The sequence below is a fragment of the Rhineura floridana genome, chromosome 2 (genome assembly GCF_030035675.1).
Source record: "Rhineura floridana isolate rRhiFlo1 chromosome 2, rRhiFlo1.hap2, whole genome shotgun sequence".
Lineage (NCBI taxonomy): Eukaryota > Metazoa > Chordata > Lepidosauria > Squamata > Rhineuridae > Rhineura > Rhineura floridana.
Window position 1 is genome coordinate 52617006 of NC_084481.1, and position 14578 is coordinate 52631583.

General features: G+C 39.9%; 1 protein-coding gene across 9 annotated transcripts in view; it reads right to left on the reverse strand.

The window, feature by feature from the left end:
- Positions 1 to 4847: 4847 nt before the first annotated feature.
- Positions 4848 to 14578, reverse strand: part of TANK (TRAF family member associated NFKB activator) — a 47286-nt gene continuing 37555 nt past the window's right edge. For 8 of the 9 annotated variants that reach the window (XM_061608656.1, XM_061608655.1, XM_061608650.1 and 5 more), the window contains 2 exons: positions 12960 to 13537; positions 4848 to 7782 (listed from right to left, as the gene is read on the reverse strand). In XM_061608656.1, the coding sequence (XP_061464640.1) occupies positions 7606 to 7782; positions 12960 to 13537 (755 nt within the window). In that variant the 3' untranslated portion in view covers positions 4848 to 7605. The remainder of the gene's footprint in view (positions 7783 to 12959; positions 13538 to 14578) is intronic. The other variant, XM_061608657.1, reaches the window with a different exon arrangement.

Sequence of the window (14578 nt, forward strand, 5' to 3'; positions counted from 1 at the left end):
CGAACGCTGCTGCCTCAAATGAGACGGATAATTAGCTGCCCCGCACGAATGGCGCACTCTTCTCACCCCTGATTGCTATCACCTTCTTGCTCCTGGCAGTTTTGACACCTCGTAATCAGCCTGCTGCTTTTTCTCTTTTCTTCCCTATTTCTGATTTCCCCCCTCCCCCTTTTCCTTCAGGTTTTTTTTTTTTAAATAAATGCAATACCAGTTGCCATTTGGACTGAGCCTCCTCTGCTGAGTGAACCTTGTATGAATTGCAGAGGAGGTGAGGGGGGGTCTGAGAGCGACAAAAGCGCTTCCTTAAGGCGTGTGTGCGCGTTTGGGGGGGAGGTGCTCAGCTGCTTGAGCTTTGCCGTGGGGCGCAGGGCCACCGAAGAAACTCGGGGGCTTTTGTATTAGAGCAGGGTTTTGTTGTGGGGTTTTTCCCCTCCCCTCCTCAGCTTGCCTTACAACGTTCTCGGGGTCGAAAGAGAATGGCTTGGGCCTGTGCACGGAGGAAGAAAGATACTTTTCTCTAGCGCGCCCCCTTTTGTTTACTGAGGTTCGTTGCAAGGGAGAAGAATAGAGGAGCTTGCACGCGCACACACACTCGCCCAAAACCGCTGGCAAATGTCAAACGGCTGATTTAATCTAATCTAGAGTTTATTGGCGGGCTAGAAGGCGAAGGGGGAAAGAAACTCTAGCTGAGTGTGGCAATAAACAGACCGCAGAGGGAACCTCCAGAAAAGGACAGAGCTGAGACCTCAAATTAATGTACTAAATTTCCCTTCGAACATCGCACCCCCTCGATGAACTAGTGGAATCTGTCACAAGAGTGTTTCCCTCTCTCCTCTAACGAGCAGTGACAGTCTAATTACGGGAGCTACAAGCAGCTGGAGAGGTAGCCAGAGAGCGAGAGAGAAAAGAGGGGTGTGTGTGAGTGAGCGCGAGCGAGCGCACCCACAGACAGGAGAGCCAGATCTATGCACGGAACCAGCGCAGTTGTGGGAACCTCACTTGGGACACCCGAGTCTCCTCTCCCATTGGCCGGAGGAGGCCTGCCTTGGCTTGGGACGCTCCGTCCAGGGCGCGAATCTACGCGCGCCCAATTTGCGCTGTTGCGACCCCGCTGTGGTGAAAACGGTGTCAAATATGCCTACGTCACTCGCGTGGCGTGCGTGGTGAGGGGAGCGAAGAGGAGGAGGAGGAATACCGGCGCCTTAGCTGAGGGAGGAGATAGCAGGGACAAGACGTCTTTCTGCACCCCCACCTCCCCCAAGTTCTGCTTTCTTCCACCACTTTTAAAAATAATTCATGTCCCTGTTGGGCTCAAGCCTCCACTTACGAGTGTTAGTGCTTCCTACTGCCTGAGCTTCCCCTGGTGAGCGTAATAAAGCAGATGTCCCCGCTGGCAGCAGTAGCACCAGTCGCCTCCCCCACCTCGAAAAGTTGCATTAGACTGGAAGCTGCTCAGGGTGTACAAGTTGCTCTTCCTCTCCCGCCCCGCAATAACAACAATAATAATATAATAAAAAACCAGGGCCAAGCACCATGTTTTCAGGGGCATTAGGGCAGCACTAACGATCTGATGTTTTCTTTTAAAATTCTGATTGTTTTTCATTATGCTTCCGTATTTTTATTACTATATTTTATTTTGTTATAAATGGCTTTGGGGCTTTTTGTTGTGAGAAGCGATTCATAAGGGTAATAAACTACAAACGTGTAATCTGGAGCCATCATGAAATTTGTGTGGCTGTAAAAAATTATTAAATGAAAGCATGACATTGTGCACATAAGATATTTAGACAAAGCACCCGCAGAACCCTTCTGACAAGTGTTTTGTTTTAAAACGCTTAAGCTTACTCCCCCCCTCCCATTTTTTATATTTTCCTTTTTTTTTCAATTAATTTTTATTCTAATTTTCAAAACCAAAATAATACAAAAAGAAAACAACACAAATCAATAACTAATACAATACAAAAAAATACATATATATAAAAATATTGACTTCCGATTTGTCATAGTTCAGCTATAAATCTATAATATATAACAAACCTATCTCTTAATAGATTACAAAATCACCTTCCTCCAGCGGTTATCTTAGTTGGTTTCAAATCTCATTAACAACATATCATTTTAATATTCCACAAAAAGTCAAAGAGAAGTTTCCAATCCTTGAGATATATATCAATCAATTTTTTTTCTAAATAAACATGCCAATTAATCCAACTCATCAAATCTATTGAGTCCAGTAGTTTCAAATCGCTCTTCTGTCATTATCCATATTGGGTCCATCTTCCATCTTTACGCACCCAAAAATCTTGCTGTCATAGTCATATAATAGAAGTCTGATAGGAATTTCCTCCATCACAGATATTTTCTTACCATCAAATCCAAACGTAACACTGAAGTATTGTTTCAAAGCCGCATCTCTGCTCCTCTTTTCCACATGATACACTAGTACATTTCTTGAAGGTTTTTCCATTGACACAAAACAGGGATTAATTCTATTAACTTTCTCCATTTCAAGTTCCATCAAATCCTTCCAGTCCAGGAATTTTTTTGAACCGATAATATCTTTATCTCCAATCTCTTTAATTCCTTCACAGACAGCGCTGTATTCCAAACTGTAATATTTATCTCCAGGATCCGTCACAACCAGGAAATCCAAATCTTTTTTCATGTCCATATTTAAGCCAATCTCCATAGATTGAACCTTGCCTTTAATTTCTCTTTCATCCTTTTTTTGTTTTCCAGATCTATCTTTATTCTCCTTTCTCATAGAATCCTGAGTTTCTTTCAGCTCCTGTCTCATTTCATGAAATTCAGTTCTCCACGCTTGTCTATTATTTCTCAGTTCTTGTTTTATTGAGTTAATCCCATCCATTATTTTCTGAAGCATGTCTAGAAATAAAGTCCCTTCTTGTACATCCATGATCTTCTTAATTGCCATTCTTAAAACCAAAAGAACAAAACTCCTTCAATTTTCAATGTCCCAAGCAAAGAGCAGTTTATTTCTTTATCCAGTTACAAAGGAGTTAATCTTTCCAACCAACTAACGTCACACGCTAGACAGTCCTTATCTCTTAAATGTCCAGAAGTGCAAAAACACCTTTTAGTTCACAGCGTTCAAATAACTAGTAGCAGAGAGAATGAGCAGATTCGTCAACAACAAAAAGTAGATCAGAAAAAATAGTCCCTTATATATATTACACAAAAGTCTTGTAAATCAAAAAGATTTCTTATCTCTCCCAATCAGAAAGCTCTCATCCGTTGTAATCTTTAAAACGCAATTTTCCATGTCAGCTTTTTGCAATAAATAAATAAAAAAAGATAAGCTATTTATATTTTCTTCCCCCTTAGTTCCGTAAATAAAGAAGGAAAGTCTTACCTCATCTAGGTTATCTTAATTGCTGTTACTTTGACAAATCTCTTTAGCTATATAGATAAGAAAATGATAAATGTAGACAGGAGGTTTGCCTGCTAGTCCGTTAAAAAAAAACGGGTCACTTATCCAGCTGAGCTAGCATAAAATCCTCGCTCTGTCTGAACTGCTGGAAGACAGACAATTCTGACGAATTCCAGGCTCCAACAATCAAAACAAAACTATGTGGCAGATCTCACGCTTCTTCCTTATCCGGAAGAAATCATCCCCAGTCAGAAAAAAACCTTCTGACTGAATTTAAAACTGGGTAAGTTTCATCCAAGACGGGAGCCCGTCTCAGAGGCAGCACAGGCGGAGGGATCTGACGAATTCCAGGCTCCAACAATCAAAACAAAACTATGTGGCAGATCTCACGCTTCTTCCTTATCCGGAAGAAATCATCCCCAGTCAGAAAAAAACCTTCTGACTGAATTTAAAACTGGGTAAGTTTCATCCAAGACGGGAGCCCGTCTCAGAGGCAGCACAGGCGGAGGGATCCTCCTGGGAAGTCCCCATTTTTTATATTTTCCAATGAGGCCCACTGCCTAGTTGGGTGGCTGAAGCGGAGATTGTAGAGGAAAAACATTAATATGCTTTAAACCACCTCCTTTGTAGTTCTTTTCGTTTTGCATACACTGGATTACGTGCATGTTGCAAGAGATGAGAAGAAAATGATGAAGCTGCTAGAAAGAGATGTGACGGTGTTTCAGTATATCCTTACCCCCTAACAGCAAGGCCATGCCACAGAGATTTAGCCAGTCAGCCAAGCAGAATACTATATAAGCTAAGGGTGGGGAAACTTTGACCCTCTGATGTTGTAGAAATGCATCTTCTAGCATCCCTGCCCATTGGGTAGTCTAGATGCAGCTGACTGGATAGGAGTCCCAGCAGCAAGTGGAGGGCTGGATTCCCCATCCCCACCATAAGCTGTAAGGGAAACAGGCCAATTCGCTCCCTCCCCAATTTTCCCTTTTGCCAACTAGTACTCAGTATTGTGTAGCACCTGCTCAGTCCACAATGGTCTGCTTTTTGTTTTGAAAGAGGAATTGTTCTCTTTCCGAGTTCTGTTTTTAAATTTTTTTGGTGCTTTTGCAAACCCGGGGATGCCACATCCCCAAACCCCAAAATATCTCCCCCCACCCGGTTTGTCTAACAGGAAGGAACAGTGCTAACAGAGTGATACATGTCAGCTCACAGGAAGTTTAAAGAATGGAATGTGGATAGAGATATACATAGACAACATAAAATATGTGACTTTAACAAAAACAACACACCTTTTGTTGTATTGTTATCACATCTTACATCTCCAGGATTAAGGCCTATTTTCCAGAAATGCAATTCTGTCTCTTGCAACACCCTCAAAAGGACAATTTGTAAGCAAGCCTAAAGAGAGATGCAAGTCTCAGAACTTGTTATATCATACATGCATTTGTAAAAGGCCTGGCATGGATGTTTTATTACAGGAAAACCACACACACATTCTGGGTCACACTAGAGACAAAACCCTGCACAGTACAGTTTATTTTAGAGCAAAGGCAGTTAACAGCTTGTCAAAAACAGATGAGTGGTTGTAACCAAAGTTGTACAAAAATGTCTGTATAGCCAAATAAGTTAAGCAAGACATCAAGGTTTTCTCCTCTCTATTGATTTGTAAAATGGGGACTTTTATGTATATATTAGACATTTGGAAATGTGAAGTTTAGATATTAACAGCACATATAGACAAATTATTAAAACATACAGTATACATCTGGACAAAAAACCTCATAGGCCAAGGTTACCATGTTGCAAACATTATCAGCTTGTTGAAAAATATCACACTGGCATATATATGTGTGTGCTTTAAGTGTCTCAGGTAAAGCCCCAATGATTGTAAACTGCTGAGTATTAACAACTTATGTGATCTATGTTGAAAATGAAAGTTAAAAACAAATAAAGCTCTCCACAAAAGACCCCAATAAAGCTAAATGCTTGTGTAGTCATGATATATTATGAACACCTTATATCATGTTTACCTCGGTCCTATTAAACTGGTCGGATGTGTCTTTTGCCTCAAATAGGGATCTGCATCCAGGACTGCTGGTTGTTCTGTGCAACTCCTGATATTGCCAGACCATTGGCCAATCTAGTCTAGTATTGCCTCCTCTGCCTTGCAGCAGCACTAGAGTCTCAGGCAGAGGTTTCTCCCATTACTTGCTTCCTGATCAATTTAAACTGGAAATTCTGGGAATGGAATCTTAGATGTTCCACTTGCAAAGTCTGTGCTCTTACTGGGCTATGGATCTTCCCTGTAATCGTTCACAATTCCAATTGGAAATGGGGGTCTTCGTCTACTGACATTTCTGGAGGCTGCAGTTCCTCCCACTGTCCCTTTTTTCTTTAGCTGTTAAGACTGACAACAGTTTCTGCCTGCTTGATTGGCAGGCAGGCAATAGTGCAGGCTTCCTCCCTCCTTCACATAGTCTTAAACAAGGGGAAGGGGATTTGGAATAGGTAAAAGTAGCAGTGGGTGAAGTAAAGGAGGGCTGACAGGAATATTAAGGCCTTTGGGAATGAAGGACCTAGGAGTACTGGGCTTCCCAGGACCCCCAACTTCCTCCAAGAATCCTTGACTGGTAAGCTGAGGAACATAGAAGCTGCCTTATATCAAGCTAGACTATTAGATCCGCCCTACTCGGCACTATCTGCATTGACTGACAGTGGCTCACTAGGTTTTTCAGCCCTACCAAGAAATGCTAGGGATTGAAGATGGGACTTTCTGCATGCCAAGCATATTCTCTATCACGGAGCTACTGCCTTTCCCCATAAAATGGAGTTACTGCAGGTTAATGCTGTTATACTCAACTGATAGTGAGCAGGATGCTTATAAAATATACAGTGTACTAGACGGGGGAAGGCCCCCCATCTCAGTGAGGGCAATCCATACAGAAACAGGTTCTTTGTGCTAGATTGCTTCCCCCCGTGTCCCCAAATTCAAGAGATTGCAGCAAGTCACAAAATTCTTTGCAGTCAATAGCCCTGGTTTATGCACAGTTTACAAAGCATAGGGTGAACTTCCCTTGCCAACTGATTTTTTTTGGGGGAGGAGAGAAAGGGTGGGGAAAAGATACACACACTGCTGGTACAAGGCCAACGTTTGTGGACTAAACTCACCACCACAGGTCAATCTGAATATTCTTCACTGGCCTTAAACAATAGAATTTAGGTTTTAGGTACGGGAATCCCTATTCCTAGAAGTTGCTTTACTACTGTTTAAGTTGATATTGTTTAAGTGAGACCACCTGCATAAGTAATAACTGCTTACTAATCCTGAAACAGGACAAGGCAAAACAGCCAAGCTCTAGCTCTGCTCTAGACAACTCTTTATCCTGATCCTAACAGCCTCCCAAAAGTCACATGGGCCACAGCACTTATCTGTACAAGCGTTCCGCGACCACTTGTCATGTTTAATGCCTTTACCATTGATGTAGGGCAGTAGCACACTTACGATCAGGAGCTGAGAAGGGTGTATGAGTGGAGTCCTAATACTAATTGCTAATGAGTCAGCAAATGTAGTAAATGCATTTAAATGTGATAGGATCAGCACAGAGTAAGTACACAATTAAGGGTGCAATCCTAACCCAGGTGGCAGGTGGAGCTTTGTGCTGGCCTCGCTCTGCAGGCAGAGGCTGGCAATGCTATGCAGAGGGACACCTCTGCCTTGTCCAAACACACATCTGCCTAGTGCAAAGAGGGCTTGTTTTGCTCTGTAAATGCTTAACTTGGGACTTGCCTGCATCACATCTGTTTCTAGTTGGAGTGAAGGACTGTTATCATTCATGATCTAATGTTACAACAGCAACAGTAAACGTTTGTTTTAATATGAAAAATTGTTGGTTAATAAAAGAAAAACAAAGACACAATTGTGCTAGAGTTACTAAATCCATACCCAAAATACAGGTTCAAGTCATTCTAGTTTTTAGACTGGATGGTCATAATGTCCAGTTCTCCCCAACCCCCGTTTTTGAGAAGAACATACTGGTTCGGTTGCACCTAGTTTCCTTGAAATTGGCTTCAATCATAATTAACATAGCTCCAGATTGATCCTGGTATCAAAGTAGCTGTAAGCTCTGAAACTGTGATGTGTAGTAGGACTGAAATTAAAGTAGAGCAACCGCAGGTTTTCAGTTTAAATAAAAATTATCTGTGCTCCAGTGACACTAGGACTTCAAGTTGAAGTGTGAATTCAGATGCCTGAAAAAGTCCTCCCTGGATGTAAGCAATGGTGGAAAAACTTTTTGACAGAATTCACATATTCCAGGCTGATCAAGTTCCGATTCTGCAGAAGCAAGTGCCAGTAAGTCATTATCTTGAGTGGGATATGGGTTCCGGAGTGGCTGTAAAAAGCAGAAGGGGAAAAAAAGAATTAGCTGTTTATGTAAAATGAATACTAGTTTTTCAGTGGCTAGGGACTGTTTTTTTTTTTTTTTGGTAGAACTAAATGCATAGCATTTCATTTGACTGAAGAATGGTTTGTGATTAGAAAAACAAATCAAATAAAATATTTACAAGACTTTTGCAAGGCTGGGCAGGATATAAATTGAATAAATAAAGACTATTCTAGAAATATTTATCAGCTGAAGCATTTCTTAGTGACAATTCTAGGTTGGAAAATAGACTTACTATACTGTCTATTTCAATAGATGTCTAGGAGTTATGTCAAGGTGCCAGTATTTGTATTACATGAGAATTACTACTGAAATGGCATTCCCGTTTTTTTTTTTAAAAAAATGAAATGCATTTTACCAATATATTTCTTTAATTACATAACTTAGGAGGGCAAACAAGCAACTTGGGTTTGGAAGGTTTTTTAAAAAATATGTATATAATTTATATATACTATGTGCAAGTGTGCATATGGACACCCCTCTGCCATTCATATGTTCCAGAACCTTAAACGTTCTGAAGCACAGAGATTTATTTATAAAGACAAAAACAAGCAGTCATAATTTCTCTTAGGAGTCAATTCTTTGTCTAAACAATATTTAATATTTGTCAAAAGGCCTTCAAAGATTTCTATTGTGGCTTTTTTACTGTGGTCAGTCATCAATCCTTGAAGAACACAGGCTAATTAGGTGTAATTACATCAAGTTCTAACAAACAGACTACTTTTTGTTGGTGTAAATTGCTTCGGAAACCTGTCTAGGCAGTGACGTGTGTTTTAAATATCACTATGGAAGTGTGCTTTTAATTACTTATTTGCAATTCCACCTTGATTTAAACTGGCAGTTTTAATAATAGCACTAGGAGTCATGACTAGATGGCCACAGTATATAAGGTTATTTATGTGATATTTGATTAAGTTCACACAAGCAGGAGGGCCTTATCATGCATTTTTTTACTCATTATGTTTTAAGTTTGATTCAGCCAGTCTCTTTGGTTTCTACTGCAGTGTTGTTGCCTAAACACGTATTTATTCAGGATTATTTTTTTCATTTTACAAGGCATTCAGCTGTTACTGTAGTTTTTATTTTGGATCTCTGCTGACAGCTGTACTTTTTATTTGGTGAGATTATGAATATTTGCAAGAATATTATTAGAAGTGTCAGCCAATTAATTATCTGCCTTTTAACTGACTGAAATTGTGGTAGCTTGAAAATTGATTGGATTAATCAATGTTGGTGTTTATTTTTAAGATACTGAAGAAAGCATAGGATGATTCTTTTTTAATGGTTTTCAGTTGCCAGCCAATCTGTAGGCCCTGGCGGTCTAAAAGATGAATTATAACTCAAAATCAATTAATATATGCAATTTTTTTTTAAAGGTACAGATCAATGCAAACATTGAAGCATTTTGTTGAACTGGCGCCACGTTCACATATTTACAGTGATGGAAATGCTCTTAAATGTTTGTTTTTCTCAAAATTAGGAGTTCTGTTTGCTGGACCAGATGACACAGAATGCATGGATGAATTGGAAGTCTAATCCTTCAATTTACTCTTGTTTTCAGTATTACAATTTTCAATCCAGGTGTTTAAGAAACTGCTATATACTAAGGAAGCAGGTTCAAGGTTTTATATTTAGTGTCTGCAAGGAAGAGCTAAATGTATTACATCAACTGAGAGCCACAGCTCTAACGACTTATGGCTGCCAATTGCACTGCATTTAAGTTTCCCTTCTACATCGTTATTTGTTAATGCATGTACTAAATACATGACAGAAAGTCCTTGTCTACAGGGGTGAGGGGAGATCAGGCAAGTAAGACTGCACTACTTAGATGTCAGCAATGGCAAATAGCATATTAAAAGGACTCAAGTGTTTTAAGTGTGCCTTCACACTGGCCACTTTTATCACGCAGACAGGATGGTGAGCTGCCCCAAGTTGTCCAACTGGCTTTGTATGGGAGCAAAGCTATGTACTCCATCAGGAATTGCTCCTCGCTACTGTAGTGAGTGCATCTCTAATCAGACCCTGCAAAGGTTTCAGGCCAGCTCTATAGTTCATAGGGGCAAGCATGTGGCTATCATTCTTTGCTTTGCATTCATTGTAGCTTTCCCTATAACAGGGCCGGAGCCTTTTTAAACATTCCCCGGGGAATTGGGATCTTTATTTTAGCAAATGTTTTGTCACTTTATTTTGTCACTTTTCCCCCTATTGCGGCTAAAAAGGACTACATGTGCATTTAAAATGATGGAATCTTTGCCCAGCCTATTGTTTAGCTGGACTCAAAGTACTGGGATTTTTGATCTGTTAAAAGTGATGCTCAGTCCCCTTAAACTAAAAAAAACTATGAAGACATTTAGGAAATGACAATAAAGATAACAATATGTTTAAGGAAATCTATGCAGCTGAATATGTAATGGTTTCTAAAAGTAATGTTGGCTTTTTTGCCTACGTTATTGGATAAGATGCACAAGTTTAATCAAAGGCCTTATGTTCTTCATTCCTTCCTGGATACAACTAACAAATATTGGAACTATTTTCTGTTGCCAGTTGTCTCTCCAAATGTAAACACATAAAATATCAAGACTTCCTGGCTACCACTGAATTCTAGTACTGGCCATTCACATTTTAAAATGTATACCCTATGCTCTTCCTTATTTTTCAATAATATGCATTTTTATACTCTTCCGTCCAGTACATTGTAACAGTTCAACACCAATTCTCCTGTACTTTTTAAAGCTTCATACTTCTGTATCAACTTGCAATCACATACCAGCTGTTTCACATGCTTTAATATACAATGCAGAGTGCCATCTATTGAGAAATGAACACACAGACTAACTAGTTAAAAGAACAAGCAGGAGACATGATGGAGAGAGAGAAGAATAAATGCTTTCCAAACCATGGGAATCTTACTAGTAACAGAGGAAATAGGCTGGCTCAAAACGAATTCAGAAATTGGTGAGATAAAGACAAAAACAAATTATTTGAGGCATCAAGTAACTCAAGGCAAAAACTAAAGCCTAATGTAGAAAAACAAACCCACAGAATTTGGTATGAATATATAACAAATTGTGCATTATAAATGTGCCGCTCACCATGATGATTATCTTAGAATAAAAACAGACTGAATAAACAGACTCAGGAATTTGGACATATGTATCTAAGATTAAGAGTGTTACATTGGACTTGGGAGGGGAAAAGTAAAAGGTATAGCTCATTAAATCTTTAATAATTTGTACCAAGGAGCCATTACTCACAAAAGTGGTGACTGTAATTCATGACTACATTAACGTGACACAGTGTGATCAATATGCCTCTTAAAACCTGCGTATGCTTGCACATTAATTCATTGCCTTTCAACAGGGTTAGTCGATTTAAATGACAGTAATGCCACTATAAATATCTTACGGATCACAGCAGAGTTCTTAAGGAGGTGTATTTACAAAAATAACTGAGGTTTGCCTATTAGTTTTATTTTTAATAATTTCAGATTAAATGATATCCTTGCATTCTAGAACTGCTGAAAATGCTAAATCATCACTCCTTTAGTGTGACATGGCTCACAAATAAAAATATATGGATTTAATACCAGACACAGCGCAATCCTATGCTCATTGATTCAGCAGTCCGTTCCACTGAGTCCAATTGGGGTTAATCTGGTAGAAGGTGTATCTAGGGTCTCAGACTAACAGACTTTAAAAAACCCCAAAGAGGTCCAATCTGCTAGTAGCATGAGTGAGATGCCGCCACCTCTTCCTGAAACAGGAAGCAGCAGCACCGAGATAGTAGTAGATAGAAAGAAAAGAAGAAAAAAAGGGGGGCGAGCAGCAGCCTCGGGAAAAGAAAGAGTAGAAAATGGATGGAGAATGGCAAAATTATCAGTAAGGCTTGAGTAAATCAAACTTGAGTCACTTCTGAATTGAAGCTTTAAACACCACCTAATCACAAAAGTGCCTAATGTGCGAGGATTGTGTGCACACTAAAATGCAGCGGAAAGCTGAAAACTGAAATCAATATGCACTGGTTTGTATATATGAAGCATGAACATTTATCAGCTTACAATCTCTGGAACATGGAAAATGAATGCCTGTGTTCTTTTGCAGCCTTTCCTCTCTGAATCAATAAGCAGTTCTGCGATACACGGCCCAGGATCACATAAGTTCTTTTAAAAAATCCTATTTGCACATGATCCAGAGGCTTCTATCTAGGTGCAAGTATCTGATGCACATGTAGACCTCCACAGCATGGATGAGAGGAAGCACTGTGTAGTGGTTAAGAGAGCCAGGCTAGGCCTAGTGAGATCAACAGAGTTCAAATCTAAGTTCAGCCATGACACTCCAGTCACTTCCTCAGCCTAACTGACCTCACGGGATTAGGAACATAGGAAGTACCATTATACCAGGTCCGACTACTTGTCCAAATAGTCTTGCCAACTCTAACTGGCAGCGGCTTGCCAGGCAGAAATATGTCTTTGCTATCATATCAATCTGTGAACTCCTACATACACTGAGCTATGAGATAATAAAAAGGGCAGGATGGAAGAGAAATTATGTACAAACACTATAATCTCCTAGAGGAAGGGCAGAATAAAAATGTAATAAATAAAAGTGAAAGGACTTCCTCATTTCCTGTAATCCCAATGATATCTAGACTGTGCACACAGAGCTGCCTAAACAGTGCCCAACAGGGAACCCCGTGCTGGCTGGAAGAGAAGTGTGCACAAGAGTATATGCGGACATTTGACCTGGGGTCTCTGTGCAAGACAAGACTCAAGAGCTTCTTAGAAAGGAGTAAATATATTCTTCAGCCAGTCAAATAGCCTCAGATATAAACCCAACAAGATTAACTTGTCACCTAATCTCAAAGCATACTGCATCAGCAGGTAAAGGCTCAGAATGGGGAATGCTGGCTGCTGTCTCAGAGCACAAATTCTGACAATACGGTGGTGACACAATGATATTGGGCAGTTGTGCTAATGGAAATGTTTTAAATCAGGGCAGTTAATAAATTTTGCATTGGGTACAAACTAGGTTAGGGAAGTTCAACTACCTGCTCATTTCCACAGCTTACAGAATAATTGTATGTAAATACAAAATTAATTGGGGGACACACACAACAACAACGGATACCTGCTGAGGTGCTCCAACAGTTCTCTCATTAGTTTCTAAACAGGGAAGGTTTCTATCAGGGATATCTTGATTTGGAAAGACAGTGGTTCCAAAATTGTATGAAAAAGGCATGTTAAAGCACAGAGCATTGTCCAAAGGATTCTGTATGAGTGTGTTCATATGGGGAGAGGGTCTGGCTTTACTAGTATTTGGCAGGTTATGCATTGCAGAAGTACTTGGATCAGCACCATGTTCCTCAAAGAAGTTACGCTTCTTGTCACTGACGCTCACCCCCTGGGCTCCAAGGTCCTTATTAAACTGCTGATCCAGAAGCAAGTTCTCAGTCATCACAGTGCATGGGATAGGCGGAGCATCTGGAGCACTCTCCAAGAAAGTGACATCATTGTCTGTAGGTGGGAACTTAACATTAAACTTAGAAAGGGACTCAACAGAATTTTCTTCCTCTTCCTGTCCCATTCCTCTTGGTGTGGCAGATGGGAAGTGTGAAACATCTCTATTTAGATCCTTTTTAACCCAAGGATTACAAAGATCATCTGCTTGTTCATCGGTGCACTGGATGGGCGTGGAGAATGAAATTTCTGTAAAGACAGATGCAAAGGAAATGGTTAAGCAATACCTAAGGGAGAGAGATTGGTTTAAAGCACATCAGCTCAAATGATACAAACCACCTGACAAATCTAATTTCCCCAAAGGCCAGCATAGCCGATTTATCAGAAAATTAAAAATACATAAATGCATTTTTGGGCATTTTTTTTCCTGGCACAGTATGACACCACTGATTGACATTGGGACTCCTCCATGCCAACCATTGATTCCACTATTCAAGGGTAAACTTGCCAGAACTCTTGTATCAGACCAGAAATTGACACTCTACAATTGCCCTTGTGCCTCACTACCCCCAATGCTCTCTCTAGCAATTACTTGTTTACTTTTTATTTAACAGAATTTATGTACTGCTTAATCATCAAAACCTCTAAGTGGTTTATATAAAAAGTAGATTAAAATTACCAATAATATTAGATGTTAAAAGTTAGCTTAATTTTTTTCAAAATTAAATCTATTAGACAGACTACTTTTTTTTTTTTTTTTAAAGAGGGTGGCCGGGTCCCACTCACTACTTAAGATCACCATCGTTACATTCTATATTATACAAAAAGCCTTTTCTAGACACTGCATACAACCACACCTTTTCTTGCAATTTCATTTTGGCTAGAATTTGGTAATTTTGGTAATTTGGTAATTTTTCTCGGTCTGAGTAATGCGAGGCAACTGGGATTTTTGGGTTTTAACAAACTCTGGCTTGTACAGCCATTTTAGCACACAGGGCTGCAAAGATGTCTAGCATCTGCTGCAATGGCCATGAGCATCCATTTACCATAGGCTAAATTCAGCCCACATTTGGCTTTAGCAAGCCACAAAAACACATTAAATGCAGGTTAAGTGTAGCATACCAAAAAGGCAAAACTGAACTGAATTGGCCCATGTAGCAGTACATGAACATCACTAGCTCTGCACATGCCAGTCTCTTCCTATGGATGCTGCACAATGAAATCATTTGTGTGAACTGTTCCTAGGTTGCACCACCTTTTGAAGTTGGCTGTAAATGACAGTACTAGAAA